Source organism: Apodemus sylvaticus, chromosome 10, assembly GCF_947179515.1.
Source record: "Apodemus sylvaticus chromosome 10, mApoSyl1.1, whole genome shotgun sequence".
In the NCBI taxonomy this organism is placed as follows: domain Eukaryota; kingdom Metazoa; phylum Chordata; class Mammalia; order Rodentia; family Muridae; genus Apodemus; species Apodemus sylvaticus.
In genome coordinates, this window is record NC_067481.1 from 110,028,610 (window position 1) to 110,051,035 (window position 22,426).

General features: G+C 39.9%; 1 protein-coding gene across 6 annotated transcripts in view; it reads left to right on the forward strand.

The window, feature by feature from the left end:
• The window catches only part of LOC127695224 (eukaryotic translation initiation factor 5A-2-like), a 170,161-nt gene extending 157,295 nt beyond the window's left edge, over positions 1-12,866 (forward strand). For all 6 annotated transcript variants that reach the window (XR_007979919.1, XR_007979920.1, XM_052197208.1 and 3 more), the window contains one exon: positions 12,243-12,866. Coding sequence is in view for 4 of the 6 variants with exons in the window: in XM_052197208.1 (XP_052053168.1) it covers positions 12,243-12,476 (234 nt within the window). In the remaining 2 variants the exon portion in view is untranslated. The remainder of the gene's footprint in view (positions 1-12,242) is intronic.
• The last annotated feature ends 9,560 nt before the right edge of the window (positions 12,867-22,426 follow it).

A 22,426-nucleotide genomic window follows, 5' to 3' on the forward strand; every position in this document is an offset into this window, starting at 1 on the left:
TTCAGGAGAGATGTGATGCCTCCTATACATACAAAAAAAGGCAAGGGACTTTTTAAAAAAAAGTTATGATCACTGTTGAGGTTTTAAAACATCATCTTTACCCCTTCTTCTTGCTTTATGTTTTAAGTTTTAGGAATTCTCCACGCTCAATTTGAAACATGTGCAAAAATTCACAAGATGTAAAGGGTTTTGTTAAGAGGTATACACAATTCTCATGTACAAATGGGACTGTATATGAGAAAAATGCAGAAAGATGTCAATAAAAAAATTGTACTGAGCTACCTAATGACCCTCTAAGTGACAAAACACTACACTAGAAGCTGAGTAAACTTAATCTGAAATTCATATTTTAATAGAGGCATCTGAACAAGTTGACAACCAATAGGGAAATAAAACATGCATTGTGGGCTGAAGTTACCTTGGCCAATAACCATTCTGCTAAAATTCAAGAACATTTAGAAAACAGCTATGATAGTATAGGATGGTATATTCATTCACAATGTAAGTGAGTCTGTCTTCAGGCAAGAACAACAATACTATTATCTTTGTGGTCTGAGGCAATACTACAAGGGGAAAGAGAAGAAGGTAGAGAGAAGAGAAGAGATCATGGGGTAGGAATCTTGAAAACATGGCCATGAGGGCTGGCCAGGTGGAGTAAGAGCAGCCTAGATGAATATGACAAATCATATTGTGGGATTATTGGCAGGGAGGTCAACATAACAGCAGAGAGGGTAGATATCTGCCCAGCTCTAGTGTTCACTAAGCCTTTTTATTAATATGAAATTTTTAGGTCTCTCATCTAGGAATTGAATGATCAAAGAAGCTGTAGAAACCTTCAGCTGAGGAGCCCCGGGGACTACAGTCACAGAGAACCACTTGAGTAGGCTCTGAGGCTCCTGACACCTCATAAACTGCCACATAGCAGTCTGTGGATTAGAGGGGGAAATCAGTGCTGCTGGTCAACCTAATATACATCCTCACCCATGGGATTTGCTGTTCCCAAAGTTCTGTTGGCCGCCACCATGGCCCCACATACCCAAACCCACTGGCAGGTTCCTTGAGTCAGCCCTCACTTACCATCCTACTCACAATCCACAGTTCTGTGTTAGGAGGTTTGGCAGCAGCTCTGGCTGACGCCACTACACAGGGTAAAGTTAGCATGCAGGCAAGGACTCCTGTGAAGCTCATAGCTGGTGGTGGCATCCTGAAGCACCAGATGTGGGCATGCTCCCCATCCTCCAGGCTCCAGGACAAATGGGAGTGCTCCTCTTTGTAAATCTGTGGGATGAGAGCAGAACTTTACTGGGGTGAGCAATGGGGGGTGAGCAATGGGGAAATCATGTGGCCTCACACCTGTACCTGAACCCCAAGCCACCCCACCTGCTGTGGTCCCTCGCTCCCATGCTGCTACAGAGCTCCCAGCACTCAAGTGGATTCTCCCTAAGTTTTATTTTGTGCTTTGTCCCCAAACTCTGATAAAAGTAAGGCAAATTTCATTATGTTTTAGGTCCATTTTATACTTAAACACTCTCAGAAGATTTTCTAGGATGCTTTTGCAGTGCTTAAGCAGGCCTTGAGAGACTACCAGAAGAATGTGTCATTGTATTCTTTTCCCAGCCCACAGGAGTAGCCTTCCTGCCAAGAATAAACAAGTCCTAACTCTGCAGACTCCTACACAAGTAGCTAGGAATCTATTACTGAACTGTGCTTTCAGCTTCACTAAAATTATGTCAAAGAACAGGAACAAGTGTAGAGCGAGGGGGGGGAGACACCTGTTCTCTCAGAAGCCAGGATCCCCAGCAAACTGCCTCAGGCACAGCTAGGGAAGATGGAGCAGGCTGCAGTCTATGGGCACCAGCGTTCCATTCCTGTGCACAGCCAGTCAACAGTTCCTCACACATAAACACAAACAACCCCCCCCCCAGAGAAAAAAGAAAAAATATCATGTTAACAAGGAATGAACACTAATCTCAATATGAGCAGAAGAGTCCAGAGTAGCTACAACTGAGCTGGGACCTCCAGAGATGACACAGACCAAGGGTAAATCTGAGGAGAGAGAGGCCCTAAGAGCTCCCTGGCTAAGGTCACATTGACATTGGCAACCCCACTGCCAGGCTGGAAAGCAGCAGGGCACAAAGACTGGGAAGGACCGGTCCTTGCAGGCTTCAGCATGTGCACCAGGCTCTCCTTCCTGCCCTTCCTGACTGAGGTAGGAAAGTTCCCAGGCCTCCCAGGGTTGTTCTTAGCTCCCTTTCACTTTTTGGCTGAGGTCAAAGTCCCTGGACCCTGTGATCTGCACCCAAGGCAAAGTTGTCCCAGGGCGATCCTTCAGGAACTGAGGTAGCTGAAGTCAATAATAGGTCTCAAGCCCCTGTTCTGAGTCCACTTGGTTTCTCAGTCATTATCCTGCGAGTCAGGGGAAGATCAGAGAATGGTCTAAGGTGGTGCTAAGCTTCCAGAGCCACTCTAACTCTGAACTTTCTGAGAACTCTCTGAAGTTACTCCCTCCACCCCTACACCCCAATTCTTGATTTCACGGGCCTCAAGAGAGCTTTCAGCCCAGGAGTGGGTATCGGCCAGGCACAGGCAGAGAGGAGGCCCTCTTCTTTGCTTCTTAGCCCTAAGCAGGCTAAACTACTAGTTAGACAAAAGGGGCATCTTAATGGTTTGGGGTGATAGAGATCGGCCCAGAGCCACAAGGGTATAAAAAACAATCAATTCTGAGACTGCATACCTCAAATCCAATGCAATCTATTCTTTTGGGGGGAGGGGTTTAGAAAATTTTAGATTACTTTAATCCCTGCCAGGACTAAATCCAAGTCATCAGACTTGGTGAGAAATGCCTAATTTACCAGCTGAACCATCTTGTCAGCTCCTCCAACAGTTTTGAAATTTAACAATACAGAAATGATTAAAAAATTCAATTTTCCCTCCTAGCCCCTGCTCCCACAATGATGACTTTGAAACTAATCATTTATTAATAGATTCCTAGGCTGTAAGCTTTAGTTCATTTCCTTACTAACTCATAACTTATGTAACCCAATGAAACTATTCTCTCTACCACACAGTTACTTACCGGTCCTCAGCTTCGAGTGTCCAAGCCTGGTGCTAACCTTCTTTATTCTATCCTGAGTTCAGCCACCTGCTGGTTTATGTACATCTCCTCACCTCTGCTCAGATCTCATGCTTTGGGCCTCCACAGTGTTCCCTGGCGAATCTCCCTTTATCCTGAATTCATCTACCTGCTGGTTAGTTACTACTCCTTTTGTCCCTGACTGCTTCTTCCTTACTGTCTTCCTTCAGCATCATTCCCAGTGTGTCTCTCGAATCTCTCTTTATTCTTTCACTGTTTCCCAGAATCCTCTCTTCTCCTGCCTGTGCCCCACCTCCAATTTCCTACCTCAGCTCATTGGCCATAGGTTTTTTTATTGTCAGGTGATGCTTGCCACACCAACTCCAGTGTCATCTGTGTGACTTGCCAGTATGTCATTAAGGCAGACGGGAGAAAAATGCCCCTCAGGGCTAGGCTCCCTGGAGGTCCCTGGCAGTGTGCCCACCTCTGCCCTTAGAAAGGACCTCGATGTTCTCTAAGGATATTGTGCTTCCTGGGTTATGGGTTCTGCACTGTGTCTTTCTTCTTCCTCTTCTTAATTCTTTATACAGCACGATCCCAGCCTATAAGCTGGTTAATTGATAAAGGAGAACTTGGTATTCCGGTGGAAAGAAAAAGAGGATGTGGTGATTATGCCTACTGCTTCCAGTCCTAAACTCAATGAACTCATGTTGAAGCTTAGTGAAAGAAAGTCTTGAAATGCTTTTCAACAGGGTCCGTCTTTATCACTAGCCTTAGCAAAGGTAATGATGAATAGTTTGTGGCAGGAAGAAAAAAAATATGAAAAAGTATAGGACTACTGATGAGCTATTGCTTTATACAGGTACTTATGATAAAAAGGTAAGAGATGGATAAAAACATTGAAGGTTAGAAGGTCCTATAATTTTCTTGAGATTATAGACATAGATTAGCTTGAGCCAGACCACATTGGTGTTTGCTATTCAAGGCAATATAGAGGGCTCTTGTAATGTATATATTTAAAGCATTTTGACTTTTGATGACAGAAGAAGGCTTTAAGCATAAAATATGGTCTGAAGGCCCAAGTTCTCCTGTTGATTATTAACACAACTTTAATAAGTAACCACAAGTTAGAATCAAACACTATATGTCTGAGGTTCATGATCATAGTTTGGTTTTGATCACGGTTCACAGAGTAAAAGTTCCTGTGGACATCATGTCATGTCTAATTGCTGTTCTAATTAAGATGGAAATGTACCTTGTTTAGCAATTCTTTGAGTGTTTCTGGAAGTGTGCCAACCTCGATCTGTTCCTCAATGTATTATAAATATGCCTGACTAAAAAGTAAAGTTGCAGCAGATTCAAACCTCTCTCTGGTGTGTCTGTCTGTCATTTTGCTGCACCAATGCCTTCCTGAATACCAAAGCCCTGATTTTCCCTCTGTCGTGACTCCCTGGCTGGGTCAGTCTGTGGCAGATGCTTATAAGAAATTTTCTCTATACAGAAAAACCTTACTTGTAACTTAAATAAAAATGGAAAAAACAAAAGAAATTCTTCAAGAAAAAAGTGTTTTATGACTAGCAAGCCTTGGTCATTTCAAAGCAGGCCAGAGTAACTGTGTTTGGCCCTGGATCCCACGAGGTAGCTGGATGGAACAGACTCCTACGACTTGACATCTTAATTCCTCATGTGTGCCTCTCCCGTCCCACATGCTACAAACAAATAAACTAAGTTATATTAAATAATTGTGTGTGTGTGTGTGTATTTGTTTTGAAACAGGGTCTCACTGTGTAGCCCTGAGTAGTTTAAACTACAGTATGTGAACTTGACTGACATGAGATATACCTGACTCTTTCTCCTGAATGCTTCAATTAAAGGTGTGCACCAGCAAATACACAAACAACAACAAAACCCAAAGAAATTTAAATTGTGTGTGTGTGTATGTGTGTGTGTGTGTGTGTGTGTGTTAATCACATTTAAAGAAGACTAGTCCCTTTGAGGTGGGTATAGTAGAAGCTGAAGGGAGGAAAGGATAATGGGGAAGGAATGCATTGATAGTTTAATTTTTAAAATATACTGTCAACCTTAAAAAATATAACAAGAATAGACTGGATGTGGCCCTGTCTCTGCTTTATACTCAATATTATATGCACAGCAGATAAACATACTGAATGAGCTGTACACTTACATTACCTTGGCTATTTACTGAAATAAATTTCATCCAGCATTACATCTCATATAAGTCATTTTCCTATCCTCTTTCTTTTCTATTTACGCTGCTTCTCATCTTTTGCTGTAGTAACACTTTTATTGGGCTGCAAAGATAATTCACTGGCTAAAAGGGCTTACTAATCTACCATGACAACTAGAATTCTGATTCTAGCACCAGGTAACAAGCTGGGTATCTTGAAAATGCCTGGAACTCCAGCTCTGAGGGATCTCATATTACTTTCTGGCCTCTCAGTACACACACACACACACACCCCACAGACAACAATTTTATAGTAATATTTTGGCTATTAAACTCTGACCAAAATCATTAGATAAGTCATATTTTTATATTGAATAGTAGTTGTGTTCTACATTCTTGCATTCACAAGTGTTTCAGCTATACTACACATATTTTTAGGTTAGCCTGGGCTATAGGGTGAGACCTTGTAGAAAAAAAAGAAAAGAAAATTAAAGATTTTAAATTAAAGTAAAAGGCAAGACAATAGATATATAAAAATACCATTATGGAATAATTCTTTGACCCTTACGTTTGTGGAAATCTGTGGTTTGCTGGAAGATGTTTGTAGTCATAGGCACTTCTCCACAAGATGCTTACTAGTTACAAATAGAAAAGTTGTTACTTTGCTAGGAGCAACCTGAGAGTCAGCATTTCAAAATAGATAAGGTTAATGTCACCACCAACAGAAAAATTCATTATCATGCACCTTCTGACATGAGACCTAATATTTCTATAAAAATTCATAGTTTGAATCTAATCATGAGGAAGAATTAGGGACACCTAACTGAGTACATTTTATTGGTTCCCTGCTGTTTGAAACTGTAAACCTGACAAAAGCAATGCAGGACTCAGGACTCCTGTGCATAGACATTGCTGAGATAACTGTGGGAGAACGGGGTATGGATAGCAAAGCACTCAGGGGTAAAGGCTGTCATGACTTCCTTAGTTCTGTGTGGCCCTCAGAATGAGAGAGACAGGAGAACGCAGGGGTGGATGGACGGAGCAGACAGGGAGCTAGAAGTACAGACTTTAGGCAAGTAGTGTCAGCAGAGATCCACAAGTAAAAGGCGCCAGGGGACTGCACTGATCTTCGCTGGAGCACAGCAGAGGAGAAGATGAAGGAGTGCTTGCTGCAGAGACTAACCTTCTCACTCTGGTGTAAGAAAGCTGTCCAGGCAGGGTGTTTACCGCTTCTATAGGGGGTATGTTATGGTTGAGATGTTAGGAAAATATGAATTTCCAAAACCTCACAATACCCTCATCTACAGCTGAATTTGGTAGAAACTCTTTAAATCCCAAGTACATTGTAAGAGTACTTGAAACTACCAAGTTCTCTAAATCTTTACATTAGATATTATTTATTCAAAACTCCATTAGATTTACTAAATTTATTTTTAGGTAGATTTGAAGCATATAGAAACTTGTGGTTTGATGACACACACATCCTCCCTTGAAGGAGGCATAATTTAGCAGAAATTAATATAGCAGAAAAGGTGCTATTGGCATCACATATACCTCAAAATAAGTATTTAATCAGTGGTAGATTACTGTCTTAAAACTAGTTCACACCTCCTAACCAAGAGTCAGATACATCCATTTTCAACCCATTTCATCCCATTATCAACCCATTTTCCATTTCTGTTGTGGTTTCTTTCTGTGAATATTGTATATTGAGGGGAATAAGCTGTATTTGGACTTTTGGATTTTTTTCCAATAATCATTATTGGAGGTTCATTTAGTGATCAATTTTACTGCATATTATTTGTAGGTATGCTCATACCTACGTAGGACTTATGGCAGCCTCCAGTTTGAAAATATTGCCAATAACAGTTGTTAAAATAATCTGTGTATATGAAAAAAATTAGTTTATTTTTTAAATGATGTTCCACTGAGTATAGGGACCAATAGAAAGACTATGTATTTCATTTACACATTTCAAAAGGACTAATAAATCTGGAGAAAATATCTTAAAAGAAAATGGACAGTGATAACTGTGAAATCATTACTCTCAGGATTGATTTCAACCCATCTATCTGTGGCATGCATGGTTATGTAAGAGGAACCTTTTCTTCGAATCACCATGGCCGTGTGTTCTTTGTACTTGTTATTTAGATTACTAACTTAAGTTGTGTCCACCCTTTCTAAAGCACTGTCTCACAAGATACCTCAGATAACCCTCCTTCTAGCTTTGCACTGTTACTCTGTAACAGTTTCCTCTGAGACTGAAGCTTTCTAGTCCACAGGAACTCTCTTTTTCAGCAGGAAGAGAAACAACTCCAACTAGCATCAAGAGTCCCTGAAAGTAACCAGATTTTCTAGGCTCTTTCTTCCAAAGAGTAAACAAGGCAAGCAGCTGTGTGAATCACTCTCAAACAAGCCAAGCTGCAAAGACTCAAAACCCAACCCAGCTATGTGAAATAGATGTGGATCAACTGCGTCCCTTGGGAAGCGCTCTCTGTCCAATATGTTGAGCTGCCTGAAAGGAGTGTTTCGGGTTCCCAAAATTTTCATGCTCTTGCCAGTCCTGGGGTGGGCTTTGATGGTGCAACAGTTTTTGAATCATTTGTTCTTCTGTGAGTAAGCTCTCACCAGTATTTCTGTAAATAACTCCAATAAAACTCACTGTTTTATTAACTGTACTTGTGTGGTATACATACTTTGGTCTGTTTTGGGCTCTCTATCTGGGGTAAGAAGCAGAAGTTTTGTAATACAACTGTTTACTGAGTTTATGTAAAAGTTTATCAAACATTAACATGTAAGGCTTATGCTCTAAAATCAAGAATTGACAAATGGGACCTCATAAAACTACAAAGGCTGTAAGGCAAAGGTCACTGTCAAAAGGACAAAAGACACAGGCTCAGCACCATGACAGGTATGAGTAAAGCTTCCTAAGAACTGTTGACTGGGTGGGGTGGTGGTCCATGCCTTTAATCCCAGTACTCAGGAGGCAAAGACAGGCATATCTCTGTCAGTTTTAAGCCACTGTGGTCTCCCCAGTGAGTTCCAGAACAGCCAGGCATGTTTCTCAGTAACTAGAAAGCAGGAGTGTAACTTTAATTTTTTAAAAACCTATTTTTAATGATGGTTCTTAAATGCTTTAACCTTCCTTTAACCCCATCACCTACCAGAGGTGATGGGAAGGAAACAATATTGGGGACATGGACCTGATTAGACATAGTTCTTTGGAGTACCTCCCATCTGTGTTGTCTGAAAATCAGCAGTTCAGTTCACAGGTCAGCAGCAGTAGCTCAATCCACTCCCAAACACCTCACAGATACATCAGCAGTCCGGTTTGATAGAGACATGATAGCAAATATGAACCAGTGTCCGCAGCACTACCTAGCAGAGTCAGCCATGCCTCAGCCTCAGCTTGAGTCAGCAGGAGGGACCCTGAGGTAAGCCAGGGAAGGTCTCTGCTGTGCCTCTCTCAGGGAATCGAAGATCAGCAAAGATGCAAGACCTACAGGCATCGCGCATCTAGCTCTGTAAGCAAACCAAGGGCAGCCTCCTCACATGTCCTTCATGTGTCTTGTCTCAGCGTGTGTTGTCTCACCTCAGCGTGTGTCTGACTCAGCTGAAATCAGGCTGCTGCTCAGCCCAAGTCCATCGAAGCAGCAAGAAACTGCAGCACGCCCCCAGAAGTCCCTTGGTGCCTTTCCCTCCATGGAATCCCAACAAGTGCAGCTCAGTTACACGGTGTAAAGCAGACTAACGTGTGCTTGTCTTTAGCAGAGAATCCTTTGACCTGTGTCTGCTTTAGCTTAATGTCCCTTCACGAGGGAGCCTTAGTCTTTCCCCTGTGTCCACTCCAGGAAAACACTTCTTCATGCCTTTGCCCCAGCAAAACGCCATCCAATACAATGGACTTTCCAGGGAACCCTTAATTTTCCACTTCAGAGGAGCCAAGGACTGCAACTTGAAACTCCTATGACACATGTATTTCAGTGCAGCTAGCCCGGACTGACTTCATGACTCCCTGCAACTGTCTGCACAGCATGCATATCAAAACCTGCCTTAGCCCAGAGAGAATACACAGTCCTTCTTAAAATTATTCAGGCCACTACCTTTGCATGCTGGCACATACCTCTAATCCCAGCACTTGGGAGACTGAGGCAGGCAGATCTCTGAGTTTAAGATCAATAAAGTGAATTCAAGCATATCCTTAGGTACCCAAAGAAACCCTGGGGGTGGAGGGTAACAGGGCTCCTCCCAAGCTTTAGTTAAATTCTTGGTTTCTGTACAAAATATTCAAGAGAATAGGTGGTCCTTTCTCAGACCCCAGATATCTCATTCAATTGGTTTTTTGAAAGCAGTAGAAAAATCCTGTCTTAAAAACCAAACAAACAAACAAAAACAAATGAAACACACACACACACACACACACACACACACACACACACGCGAGCGAGCGAGAGAGAGAGAGAGAGAGAGAGAGAGAGAGAGAGAGAGAGAGAGAGAGAGAGAGAGAAAACACTAATACACATTCTAAGCAGGAAAGCAGGTGAACTAACTGCAGATGTTGACCTCACCTTCCGCTCCTGCAAATCAAATCGCTGAGTCTCACATCCAGCGTTGCTATAGCACACTGACTACAGCCTCTTGTTCCCCGGTCCCGGACTCCAGTGGATACCATCTGTCTTCCTATATTAATCTCCCTGGTTCTCCAACTTGTTGCTTTGTTCCCTTGGCATACATTACCTAAGACACTGAATATTGAGGACAAAGAAAGTATATTAAAAGCTGCAAGGGGGAAAAGGCCAAGTAACATATAAAAGCAGACCTATAAGAATTACATGTTGCCAGGCAGTGGTGACACACGCCTTTAATCCCAGCACTTGGGAGGCAGAGGCAGGTGGATTTCTGAGTTCCAGGCCAGCCTGGTCTACATTGTGAGTTCCAGGACAGCCAGGGCTATACAGAGAAACTCCATCTCCAAAAAACCAAAAAAAACCAAATGGAATAGGAAAGCCCAGGGAATACCTTGTTCAATTTAGAAAGTGACTTAATTTGCTACACTTGCTATGATAAAACAGTGATGAAATCAACTTCTAGAGGACAGGTTACACTTCATGGTATACATCCAGTTACCAGTTAACCACTGAGAAATGTCAGGGACTACACTGAAGCAGGGCAGGAACCTGGACACAAGGAATGTAGCAGGAGCTGTGTAGGAGTGCAGCCTCCTGTCCTGCACCACATATCTCTCTGTCTCAATAATAGCTCCAGGGTGGCACCATCCTGGAGATCTCTGCCCTAATAATTCAGTTGTTAATCAAGCCAATATCCCATAGACTTCCCAATCTGGAGGCAGTTTATTTCACCTAAGATCCCTCTTCTCACCACCTTCTTCCCTTAGTAATTTTCCTATTGCTTTAATAAAACAGCTGGACTAAAACAACTTACAGAAGTAAATACTTACTTGGGAATTAGCTATCCAGACAGATTACAGTCCTTCAAAGTCATGACAGAGAAGCATAGCTGCAGGAAGGTAGGACAACCAACAGGAGGCAGAGCGCTGGTAGCTCTCAACTCAGGCAGCAAACACAAAGCACAGAAAGGACACTGCAAATCGCACCTGACTTCTGTCACCTTAAATTCTAACCAATGACAAACCTCCTATGGGGAAGCCAAGCCACTTAATCCACCCAAAAGTTTTCACAAAGATGGTGTCATAAATTATGATTTCTGGAATTAGTCAGTCATCCCATTCAAACCATCAAAAGAAAACTCCACCTCCTCACACACCCTGCAAAGTATCACCAATTCAAGAAACCTGTGAGGTCATTAATTTGTTTTATTCAGTTAGTCTAGCATCATATCAGTTCTTAATCATTACATTGCTTAATAGATCCCCAATTCTTTGCAATATGTTTGAACAGACAGATACTTCACAGGTTCATATCTGTTTGGACTAACTGCTATTTTCCTCACGATTTTGGATTTCAATTTTTTATTGATTTCAATTTGGTAAACTATGTGAAATAATAGAGGATCTTGTTTATACCTTGTGGTATTACAGATGTCTATTTACAAATCATGATTGACAACTATGTTGATATATTTGGAGATGAGGACCATATCATTTGTGACAATAATAAAAAGAAGTCAAATGACTTAAAGATGTCAGTAAATACTGCTGATAAGTCAGCTGTTATAAAAAAAAATCCATAGATGGTCACAGTGGGAAACCTTAAATGCTAATACTGCAGAATTAAAGATTTCATCTACTGCTCCTCATGCAGAAGTCCCTACAGGTTAAGAGAATTTGAATAAGTTACCAAATAGATGGAAGGATGCCATCATTTCCTGATTTCATAAATTTGAAAATAACAGAGCAGCATTAGAGCATATCATGATACTAAAGTATTGGAAAAGTGTTTTAAACAACATTTAACTTGTGTATGATTATATGAATATATACATAGGTATACATACAGACACACATATGTACAAACTTACAAACATGTAGGTACAACAAAGGAATTTTTTAGACCCTGTATGAATTCCAGAATATTATGTGCTACATTTCTTTCCTTTCTTTCCATGGTATATAATTCTTGTATGATATTCTGGATATGAAATTATTTTTAAAAAGTTTGCTTTAAATCAATTATTTTATTTACAAATCCATTCAACATGAGTTTAAACTATAAGCTTAAACTATGTGCCAACAAGCTGTGCTATCTTATACAAAAAATGATGTTTGAGAGATAATCTTGCCAAATAAGTAGCATTTGGTATATATATTAAGTTGCAACAGATTTACTACAAAATGTATGTGAAGAATCTTAATAGGCAATGCTTTCAAAATCAGATATAGTGTTAACTCAAGTAATTCTTTGTGTAGAGTTCAGAAGATATACTGATAACTTAGTCTTATTTGAAGTGGGGTGAATCTATAACTGAGAATGTTTAACTATGACATTTTTATATTTCCTTTAGCAGAGGACAATGAAACAACATCAACATACAACTTTCCACAATGGAAACTTCTTAATGACTGAAGAAGGTGCCGGTCATGCTATTTCAACATTCCGTTCTAGTTCCCACTTAACCATAGCAGAAGAGATTATTACAAGAAACAATTTCAGTTTTTTATTTAACTTCATTGTTACAAATAGTTTCACTCACTGTAATTATTTTATGTTATGTATTACATATTCTTATCTATTTTAATGAATGTTATTAAGTTATGTTATTGCTTGGACTTCAGTGTGCCTGACTCTTGATTCTACACAGTATTTGGAAGATTGCATTTACAGTACTCCCTTCCACTTCTGTTAATCAGGCACCTGATTTCATGTGACAGGTCCTCTAGAATCACTTAATAAATTTTTTCTTCCAAACTACAAAAGAATGTCACTCTAAGTACTGCTCAATAAATGAAAGTTATTTGACCAAATTCTTCCAGATTCTTAACATAAAACTCTCCCCATATTCTGAACCAACAACTAAGGGATACACATGGTTCCAGCCAAAATATGTCAGAGGAGTTCCTTGTCGTGAATTAGTGGGAAGAGAGGCCCTCGGTTCTGTGAAGGCTCAGTAGATGCCCCAGTGTAGTGAAATCAGTGGGGGGTGGGGGTGGATGGGAGTAGGTCATGTGGAGGGATATATAATTGGAGCCAGGATGTGGGAGGAGGGTTTGGGGGTGGTATACCAGCAAAGGTTTTAGCATTTGAAATGTAAATGAAGAATATATTCAATAAAAAATATTAACTATAAAAGCACTCTCCATGACTGAGTCAAAATTTATTAATACAATAAAATCAAACTCACTCCTGTGCATTGTAGCAACACTTTTTAAAAAATAATATTATCCTATTTCTGTGAAAAGGAACTCTAGAAAATTATTTACATTAGAAAAAATAGCTCATTATTTGAAGGCTCAAGTTATCATCATACAGTAGTTCTGATGTCAGGAGTTTATAGGTAGTGAAATTGTTCACCTAGTTGAGAAGCAGAGGAAAATGAATCCTCATATTCAGTAAGCTCTGTCCTTTTATACATACCAGGAACTATGACAGGAATAGTAGATCCCATTTGTACTGTTACTTTGACCATTTCAGTTACTTAAGTATAGACAGAATCTAATAACATTAAATATATCCTCAGAGTCATGCCCAGAATGCTTTCTCAGAGAAAGTTATAAATAAAATTCCAATAATGATCAGCATTAATTATCACACATAATAAATTAGAGGGAAATACAATTTTAAGAAAAAAAGAATTTTCAAAGTCCTTAGTGATCAGAGAGTGGCAAATCAAAATATCCCTGAGATTCTCCCTTACACCAATCAGAATATCTAAGATGAAAACTTCAGCTAACTACAAATGTTGGCAAGAATGTGCAGAAAGAGGAACACTCATCCATTGCCTTTGGGATTGCAAAGTGGTACAACCATTCTGGAAATCATTCTGGAGACTTCAGAAAAGCATAAGTAGATCTACCTGAAGACCCTACAATACCACTCTTGTGAATATACACAAAAGATGCCTCACTGTTGCATAGGGTTATGTCTTCCACTATGTTCATAGCAGCCTTGTTTGTGATAGCCAGAAGCTGGAAACAACCAAGATGTCCCAGATAGCAGAATGGAAACAATATGTGGTTCATTTACACAAAGGAATCTATTTAACTCTTTTGTTTTTCTTTCTTTTCTTCTTTTTTTTTAATTTATTGATATATTTATTTACATTTCAAATGATTTCCCCTTTTCTGGACCCCCACTCCCCGAAAGTCCCATCAGTCCCCCTCCCTCCCCCTGTTTTCCCACCCAACCCTTCCCACTTCCCTGTTCTGATTTTGTTCTATACTGCTTCACTGAGTCTTTCGAGAACAAGGGGCCACTCCTCCGTTCTTCTTCTTCTTCTTTTTTTTTTTTGATAGAAAAATCTTTTTTTTATTCGATATATTTTTATTTACATTTCAAATGATTTCCCCTTTTCTAGCCCCCCACTACCTGAAAGTCCCATAAGCCCCCTTTTCTCCCCCTGTACTCCCACCCACCCCTTCCCACTTCCCCGATCTGGTTTTGCCGAATACTGCTTCACTGTGTCTTTCCAGAACAAGGGGCCACTCCTCCTTTCTTCTTGTACCTCATTTGATGTGTGGATTATGTTTTGGGTACTCCAGTGTTCTCGGTTAATATCCACTTATTAGTGAGTGCATACCATGATTCACCTTTTGAGTCTGGGTTACCTCACTTAGTATGATGTTTTCTAGCTCCATCCATTTGCCTAAGAATTTCATGAATTCATTGTTTCTAATGGCTGAATAGTAATCCATTGTGTAGATATACCACATTTTTTGCATCCACTCTTCTGTTGAGGGATACCTGGGTTCTTTCCAGCATCTGGCAATTATATATAGGGCTGCTATGAACATAGTAGAGCATGTATCCTTATTACATGGTGGGGAATCCTCTGGGGATCTATTTAACTCTTAAGCATGAGGACATCCTGAGTTTTCCCGGCAAATGGATGGAATTAGACAATATCCTGATGAGGTAACTCAGACACAAAAAGATATGCATGGTATGTAATCACTAATAAGTGGATATTAACCACAAATCAAAAGAAATAAAAGAAATACAGAATACCCAAGATACAGTCCATAGAACTCAAGAAGATAAACAAGGAGAAGCACCCAAGTGAGTATGATTCAGTACCATTAGGAATGAGAAGAAAGCAATCACAAGGGAGTAGGAAGGACCTGGGAGGGAAAGTGGACAGGTGGGGATTTGGGGAAAAGGAATTCTTATCTGTTATTGGGTGACAGAAAAGGAATGAAGCCTGAGGTCCAGAAGAAAAAATGGAAACAGGCAACCACCGGAGGTAGGAGGTTGGGAGGAACCTCCAGAATGTACCAGAGACATGGGAGGTAAGAGACTCTCAGGACTCAAAGTGAAGAAAATAATGTGGTTTGGAGAAAATCTTGAGACAGTTCCTCTTCCTCACCATTATGGATTGGAGTAAGCCTAAATGGAACCTGTGACTGTATTGTATATGAAAATATACCTACTATGGCTGGATCAGGAGAGGGCTATAGGAATCTCTTTGATTCCCTTTGGTGTTTCTTCCAGAATATAAAAACACAGTATAGATTCCAGGATGTACACTTAAGTGTCTTAGTCAGGGTTTCTATTCCTGCACAAACATCATGACCAAGAAGCAAGTTGGGGAGGAAAGGGTTTATTGAGCTTACACTTCCACATTGCAGTTCATCAATAAATGAAGTCAGGACTGGAACTCAAGCAGATCAATAAGCAGGAGCTGATGCAGAGGCCATGGAGGGATGTTTCTTACTGGCTTGCTTCCCCTGGCTTGTTCAGCCTGCTCTCTTATAGAAACCAAGAGCACCAGCCTAAAGGTAGTACCACCCACAAGGGGCCCTCCCCACTTGATCTCTAATTGAGAAAATGCCCCACAGCTGGATCTCATGGAGATACTTTCCCAAATGAAGCTCCTTTCTCTATGATAACTCCTGGCTGTGTCAAGTTGACACACAAAACTAGCCAGTACACTTAGGAGACAGGAAGTTCAAAAAAGTGTGGTTTTATGACATGTGTTTCTTTAGCTTGACATAATCTCAGGTTCCTCCTTCCACTCATTCTCCTTCCTCAGGTCAATTAGTCAAGATTCACTATATTTTATAATATAATAGAAATGATTATGATAATATCAGTGTGTGTAGGAGATAATATTTCATATAATTCCACTCCTTTTATGATAAGTAATGAAAAATTGAGAAAGAAGCATTGCCTTATTTTGTTATTAGAATACATGAGTACATATTTTTGTTTCCTCTTCCACATAAAATTCTGAAGGTTAATGAGAGGATTTTAAGGCATCTCTGTCAGTGCTGAGCAAAACACAAAGGAAAATAGTTATATGATTCTATCCTACTCTAGTCAGAATGTCTAAGATTAGTTTAAAAAGACAGCAAATGATAGAAAGGTTGATGGGAACAGCAAAAGACTCATTTGCTGTTGATTTGAGTGAACACTGGAAGAGTCCCTGTGAAATTCAGGGTGGAATTTTCACAAAAGAATGAAAATAGATATTCCAAAAGATCCAGCTATACCAATATTGGGCATATATGCAATTGACACTATATGTTACAACAGATATTTACTTATATAGGTTCACTTCTGTTCTATTTCTAATAACTAGAAATTGGAAGCAGCCTACATGTTTATCTCCTGAAGAACAGGTTGTAATAATATGTCACATTTAAACAATCCAACACTATTCATCCATTGAGAAAAGTGAAATTATGTTATTTGCAGGTAAAAGAGCAGCACTAGGAAAAACCTGAAGAAGCTTGTTGTGATGTTGGCATGAAAATTGCTCAAGGCATCTTCTATGCTTCTGGTTTAGGCGGGATGGATACAGCCTAATTTACACTTACACTATGTGGACTTAGAGAAGTAGTCCTTCATGTTTTGATAAAACGATCCTCCTATATAAGCACATAGCACAGAGTCACTCATTATTGTGGTAAGTAGAAGCCAAGTGAAAAGCCACGTATACTAAATATATTACAAACATATTCCAAAAGGATTGAATGATATACAACTTTTAAGTGTGAATTTACCTTATTTATCTCTCTTTTAAAATATCTTTAATCTTTTACTGTCCAGTCTTTATCACCTTCCTGCTCCACCCTCCTACAGTTCCTCTTCCCATTCTTCCTCTGTCCACCACAGTCTCTAGGATGTTGTCCCCACCTCTACATCCCATCCAACTAAGTGTACTCACTCCCTGGGCCCTCATGTTTCTCAAGAGTCAGGTGTATTTTCATTCACCTAGGAAAGAGCAAGCAGTCCTCTGCTGTATATGTGTTAGGGTCTTCATATAAGCTAATATATACTACCAAGTTGGTGGTTAGGTGTCTGAGAGATCTCAGGGGTCCATATCAGTTGAAACTGCTGGTTTTCCTCTGGTGTCATCTTCCTCCTCAGCTTCTTCCAGTCTTTCCCTAATTCAAACACAGGAGTCCCCAGCTTCTGTGCATTGGTTTGGTCTAAGTATCTGCATCTGACTCCTTAAGCTGCTTGTTGGTCCTTTCAGAGGCCAGCAATGCTAGGTTCCTGTCTGTAAGCACACCATGGCATCTGAAATAGTGTCTGGTTTTGGAGCATGCCCCTGAGCTAGATCCCATTTTGGGCCAGTTACTGGACCTTCTTTCCCTCACATTCTTCTCCATTTTTCCCTCAGGAAAAATTTGGGTCATTATTTTTCAGACAGGAACAATTTTGGGTCAGAATTTTTTACTATGGGATGCTTTCCCTGTCTCTTCACTGGATCCCCTGTCTTTCTCCTGGAAGCGAACTCTACAACTTCCCTCTCCCCTCTGTTATATATTACATTTAAGATTCCTCCATATGAGTCCTGGGGGTTTCTTAGCCCACAGGTCTCTGTTACATTCTAGAAGGGCCCCCAACTCTTACCTTCCAAGGTTGATTGTTTGCATTCCTTCTTCTGGACCAAAGAGCCTCACTCCTGCTTCCCCATCTGCCCAACAAATAGTTAATCATGTTCCCTTTTCCCTCCCTGGATTCTCTCCCTCCTAGAAGTCTCCCAAGTCTCGCCTTCCCCATGATTGCTTTCTTCTCTCTTCCAAGTGTGACTGAGGATCTCACTTGAGCCCCTCATCTTGCTTATCTTCTTGAGTTCTGTGGATTGCAGAATCCTGGGTATTCTGTACATTTTGGCTAATATCAACTTATTAGTGAGTTCCTACCATGCATGTCCTTTTGGGTCTGAGTTACCTACTTCAGGACAATATTTTCTATACCTATTTTCCATACCTTTGCCTGAAAATCCATAATGTCCTCATTCTTAATAGCAGAATTGTATTCCATTGTGGAAAAGAATCACATTTTCTGAATTCATTCTTCCAATATGGTACATCTGGGGAAATTACCACTTCTATGAAAATAGTGGAGTATGTACCCCTATAGCATGGTGGGGCATCTTTTGGGTATATACCCAAGAGTGGTACAGCTGAATCTCCTTTTAGATCTATTTCCCGTTTTTTGAGAAAGCTCCAGATTGATTTCCAGAGTGGTTGTACCATTTTCCTATCCTTCCAGCAATAGAGGAGTGTTCCTCTTTCTCCACCTCCTCCCCAACATGTGCTCTCACCTGAGTTTTTGATCCGGGCCTTTCAGATTGATGTATGGTGGAATCTCAGGATCACTTTGATTCACTTTTCCCTGATCACTAAGGATTTTGAACATTTCTTCAAGTGCTTCTCAACTATTTGAGATTTCTCTGTTGTGAGATCTCTGTTTAGTTCTATACCCTGTTTTTGATTGAGTTGAATGGGAAATTAGCTTCTTGAGTTCTTATTTATTTTGGATAGTTGAGTTAGTGAAGATTTTTTTTCCAATCTGCTCGTTGTTGGTATGTCTATTAACCATGTCCTTTGCATTCCAGAAACTTTTCAGTTTCATGAGGTCCCATTTATCAATTCTTGATCTTAGATCCTCAGCTACTGGAGTGCTATTTAGGAAATTTTATCACATGCCAATGAGTTTGATGTTCTTTCCCACTTTCTCTTCTATTATATTCAGTGTTTTGGGTTTTATGCTGAGATCCTTGATTCATTTGGATTTAAGTTTTTTTGCAAGCTCACAAGGTTCTTTTATCTCCGTAATGATTGCCAGTTATTCTAGGACCATTTCTTGAAGATGCTTTCCTTTGTTCATTGTATAATTTGGATTCATTGTCAAAGAGCAAGCATCCATAATTGTATGATTATATTTCTGAGTTTTCAATACTATTCCAATGATGGACAAGTCTGTCCATGTGCAAATAGTGTACAGTTTTTATAAATATTGCTCTGTAGTATAGCTTGAGGTCAGGGATGGTGATTCCCACAAATGTTCTTTTATTTTTAATAATAACTTTCTATTTCCTGTTTTTTTTGGGGGGGTCAGGTCAGACATCAATGAGAGGAGAGGCCCTTGGACCTGTGAATGCTCATTGCCCCAGATTAGAGGAATGCAAGGACAGGGAAGCAGGAGTGTGTGCATTGGTGAGCAGCAGGAGGGGATGGGATAGGTGGTTTTTGAGGGGAAATGAGAAAGGGGAATATCATTTGTAATGTAAATAAAGACATTATCTAATAAGAAAATGAAAAAAGAAATGATAAATAACACTAAAAATTTATTAAGAATATGTAATGCAATGCAAAACAAAGTATAAATATATTAAAGGTAATAAACATATATACTGAAGCCTTCAAGCCAAATATGACTATTTCAAATGGCTATAGAAAGGAATTTCCCTAGTTGAAATTCCCTCCTTACTCAACATATTTAAGTTTAAATCATTTAGACAAACGAAACAGCCAAATTTATCCCCTGTCAAAATGACACACGGATATCATTCCATAAATCCATGCTTATCCTCTTTTGTTCATTCCTTATTCCATAGTAATATCATTTGTTTTGAAGATTATATGTAAGTACACTGTATCTGTCTTCAGACACTCTAGAAGCAGGTGTCAGATCTCCTTATGATTCAAAGAAAAAAAGTGATATTACCCATATTCATTTAAATAAGTTACCCAAATTCATTTAAAGAAGACTTTGAAGTCTGTTATATAAAACAAAAGTAATTAACATTTACATTTTTATTACTAAAACTATTGAAAGGTTAAACAAAGTGAACAACATCAAATGAAGAACTTCACAGCAATAAGGGGCACTGGGGTCACCACCATGACATGGGGAGTTTGGGAGGGCCTTGAAGGGAGCAGCCACTCCCATGGCTCTGGAGTTCAGGTGTCCTTTTAAGATAGGAGCTGTTTTCCACCTTGGTTTTTCATTAGAAATGTGTTGCGACCTTTTTCAGAAAAGGGGTTGATAAATCTACAAACACTTCAGTCATTCAGAAAGAATACTGGTCAGAGAAAGTTTCTGTGATGAGCAACCAAACACTTCAGGGCCTTCTGTTTCCTGGAGAAATGCCAGGACATGAAACATCCCTCTACATGTGACAATGACAAAAACATTAAATTAGATGTCATTGTAACTTACACAGTCATGGACGCTGACTTAAAACAGGTGGACAGGCTCAGGGTGCTGCGACACACATGAGCTATAGATACAGTTAGTTCTCCTTCATTCCACTATGTTGAAAGACAATACCAACACCGCCTGGAGAGCTGTCTGGACAGTTCCTAAACTCATGTACATACAGAACTCATCTACCAAAGGCAGAGGCACCTTACAGGGATCAAGTAGCATACAATGTATGACCATGTAATAGTTAGGTTATATAAGACTCAAGGATCTGACCACAAAAACATTATTTTATCTGTTTAATATTTCAACCTTGTCAACATTTAGTAAAGTTAAACACCAACAGGACCGAAAGAGGCACACTGCTCTACTGCTGGTGGGAGTGTAAGATGGTACAACCACTCTGGAAATCGGTCTGGCGATTTCTCAGAAAACTGGGCATGACACTTCCAGACGACCCTGCTATACCACTCCTGGGCATCTACCCAGAGGATTCCCCTGCATTCAATAAGGACACAGGCTTCACTATGTTCATTGCAGCCTTATTTATAATAGCCAGAAGCTGGAAAGAACCCAGATGTCCCTCAATAGAGGAATGGATACAAAAAACGTGGTACATTTACACAATGGAATACTACTCAGCAATTAAAAACAATGAATTCTCGAAATTTGTAGGCAAATGGTTAGATCTGGAAAATATCATCCTAAGTGAGGTAAACAAATCACAAAAGAATACACATGGAATGCAATCTCTGAAAAGTGGATATTATTAACCCAGAAGCTCTGAATACCCAAGGCACAATTAGCATAACAAATGACTCCCATGAAGAAGTAAGGAGAGGGTCCTGATCCTGGAAAGGATTGATCTAGCATTGGAGGGGAGTATCAGGACAGAGAAAAAGGAGAGAGGTGATTGGAGAATGAGTGGATAGAAGAAGGTTTATGGGACATATGGGGAGGGGGGAACTGGGAAAGGGGAAATCATTTGGAATATAAACAAAGAATATAGAAAATAAAAATATATAATTAAATAAAACACCAATTATTAAAAGGCAAATACAACACCTAATTCATACCTCACAACAATATTCTCAGGCTGCCAAAACAATGCCATTTACCTGTTCTCACACTTACTGTATTGCCTGAGCTTCCAAAATTTTAACTAAAACTACCTTTTTTTTGCGATCACCTGTGTATAGGACACCTGCTCCTGAGGCATAAAAGCAGTGCCTAAGATCTGTTTTCAGGCAAGCTACAAAATCGCCATTCCAAGTCTTCTTGTTTGAGCAAAATAATTTCCTTCACACACAATGACTGGAAAAGAAGTTAGGTGACAGTTACTGCCATTTAGTGACACATTTCTCAGTATTTTGTATGTGGGAAATGCATCTGAACTGCAGAGCCAACTCTGCACAAAGGCCTTACTTTGTGGAATTTGCACTTTGGTGGAAAGTTTAAACAACCAATAAAACATTTCCTTTTCTCTGTGTGGTCATCAATCCAGCATGCAGTATAAAACCACAACAAAAGCCAAAGTGCAATCTTAAACTTTCTGTGTCTACATTCTTGGTTTCGTTGCTTAAGTACAGACAGGCCATGGGATCATTTGCTCTGGGCTGCCATTCCACATTTGATCCTGCTAAACTGCCCAACAAGCAGCCCAGGCAGACCTGGGCATACTCTCCATGGATGGTCAGACTCACATGATTAGTTCTACCCAACCACAATTATAGTTCTCTGGGAAACAAGGTTGATTGCTAGAATTCCCCCTGAAACTGATACAAAGAAACTAACCACCAAGTTTATTTTCCATTTTAAGTCTTCTCTATTCAACCAGTTCTGATCTAAAACAATCACTATACAAGGCTGGTATCATACTTGTTATTTTGTTTCTTTCTGACTACCTATCAGGCTTACTCTCAAGCAGGATAAGTACAAAACTTTGTTACAAAACATGGAAAAGAAGGCTGCAAAATTGTCTCTCCACAAATGGGTAGTTTGAGTACAGTATAAATATAAGGACAGAGAAAAAGGAGGGAGGTGATTGGAGAAGGGATGGAGAGAAGAAGGTTTATGGGACATATGGGG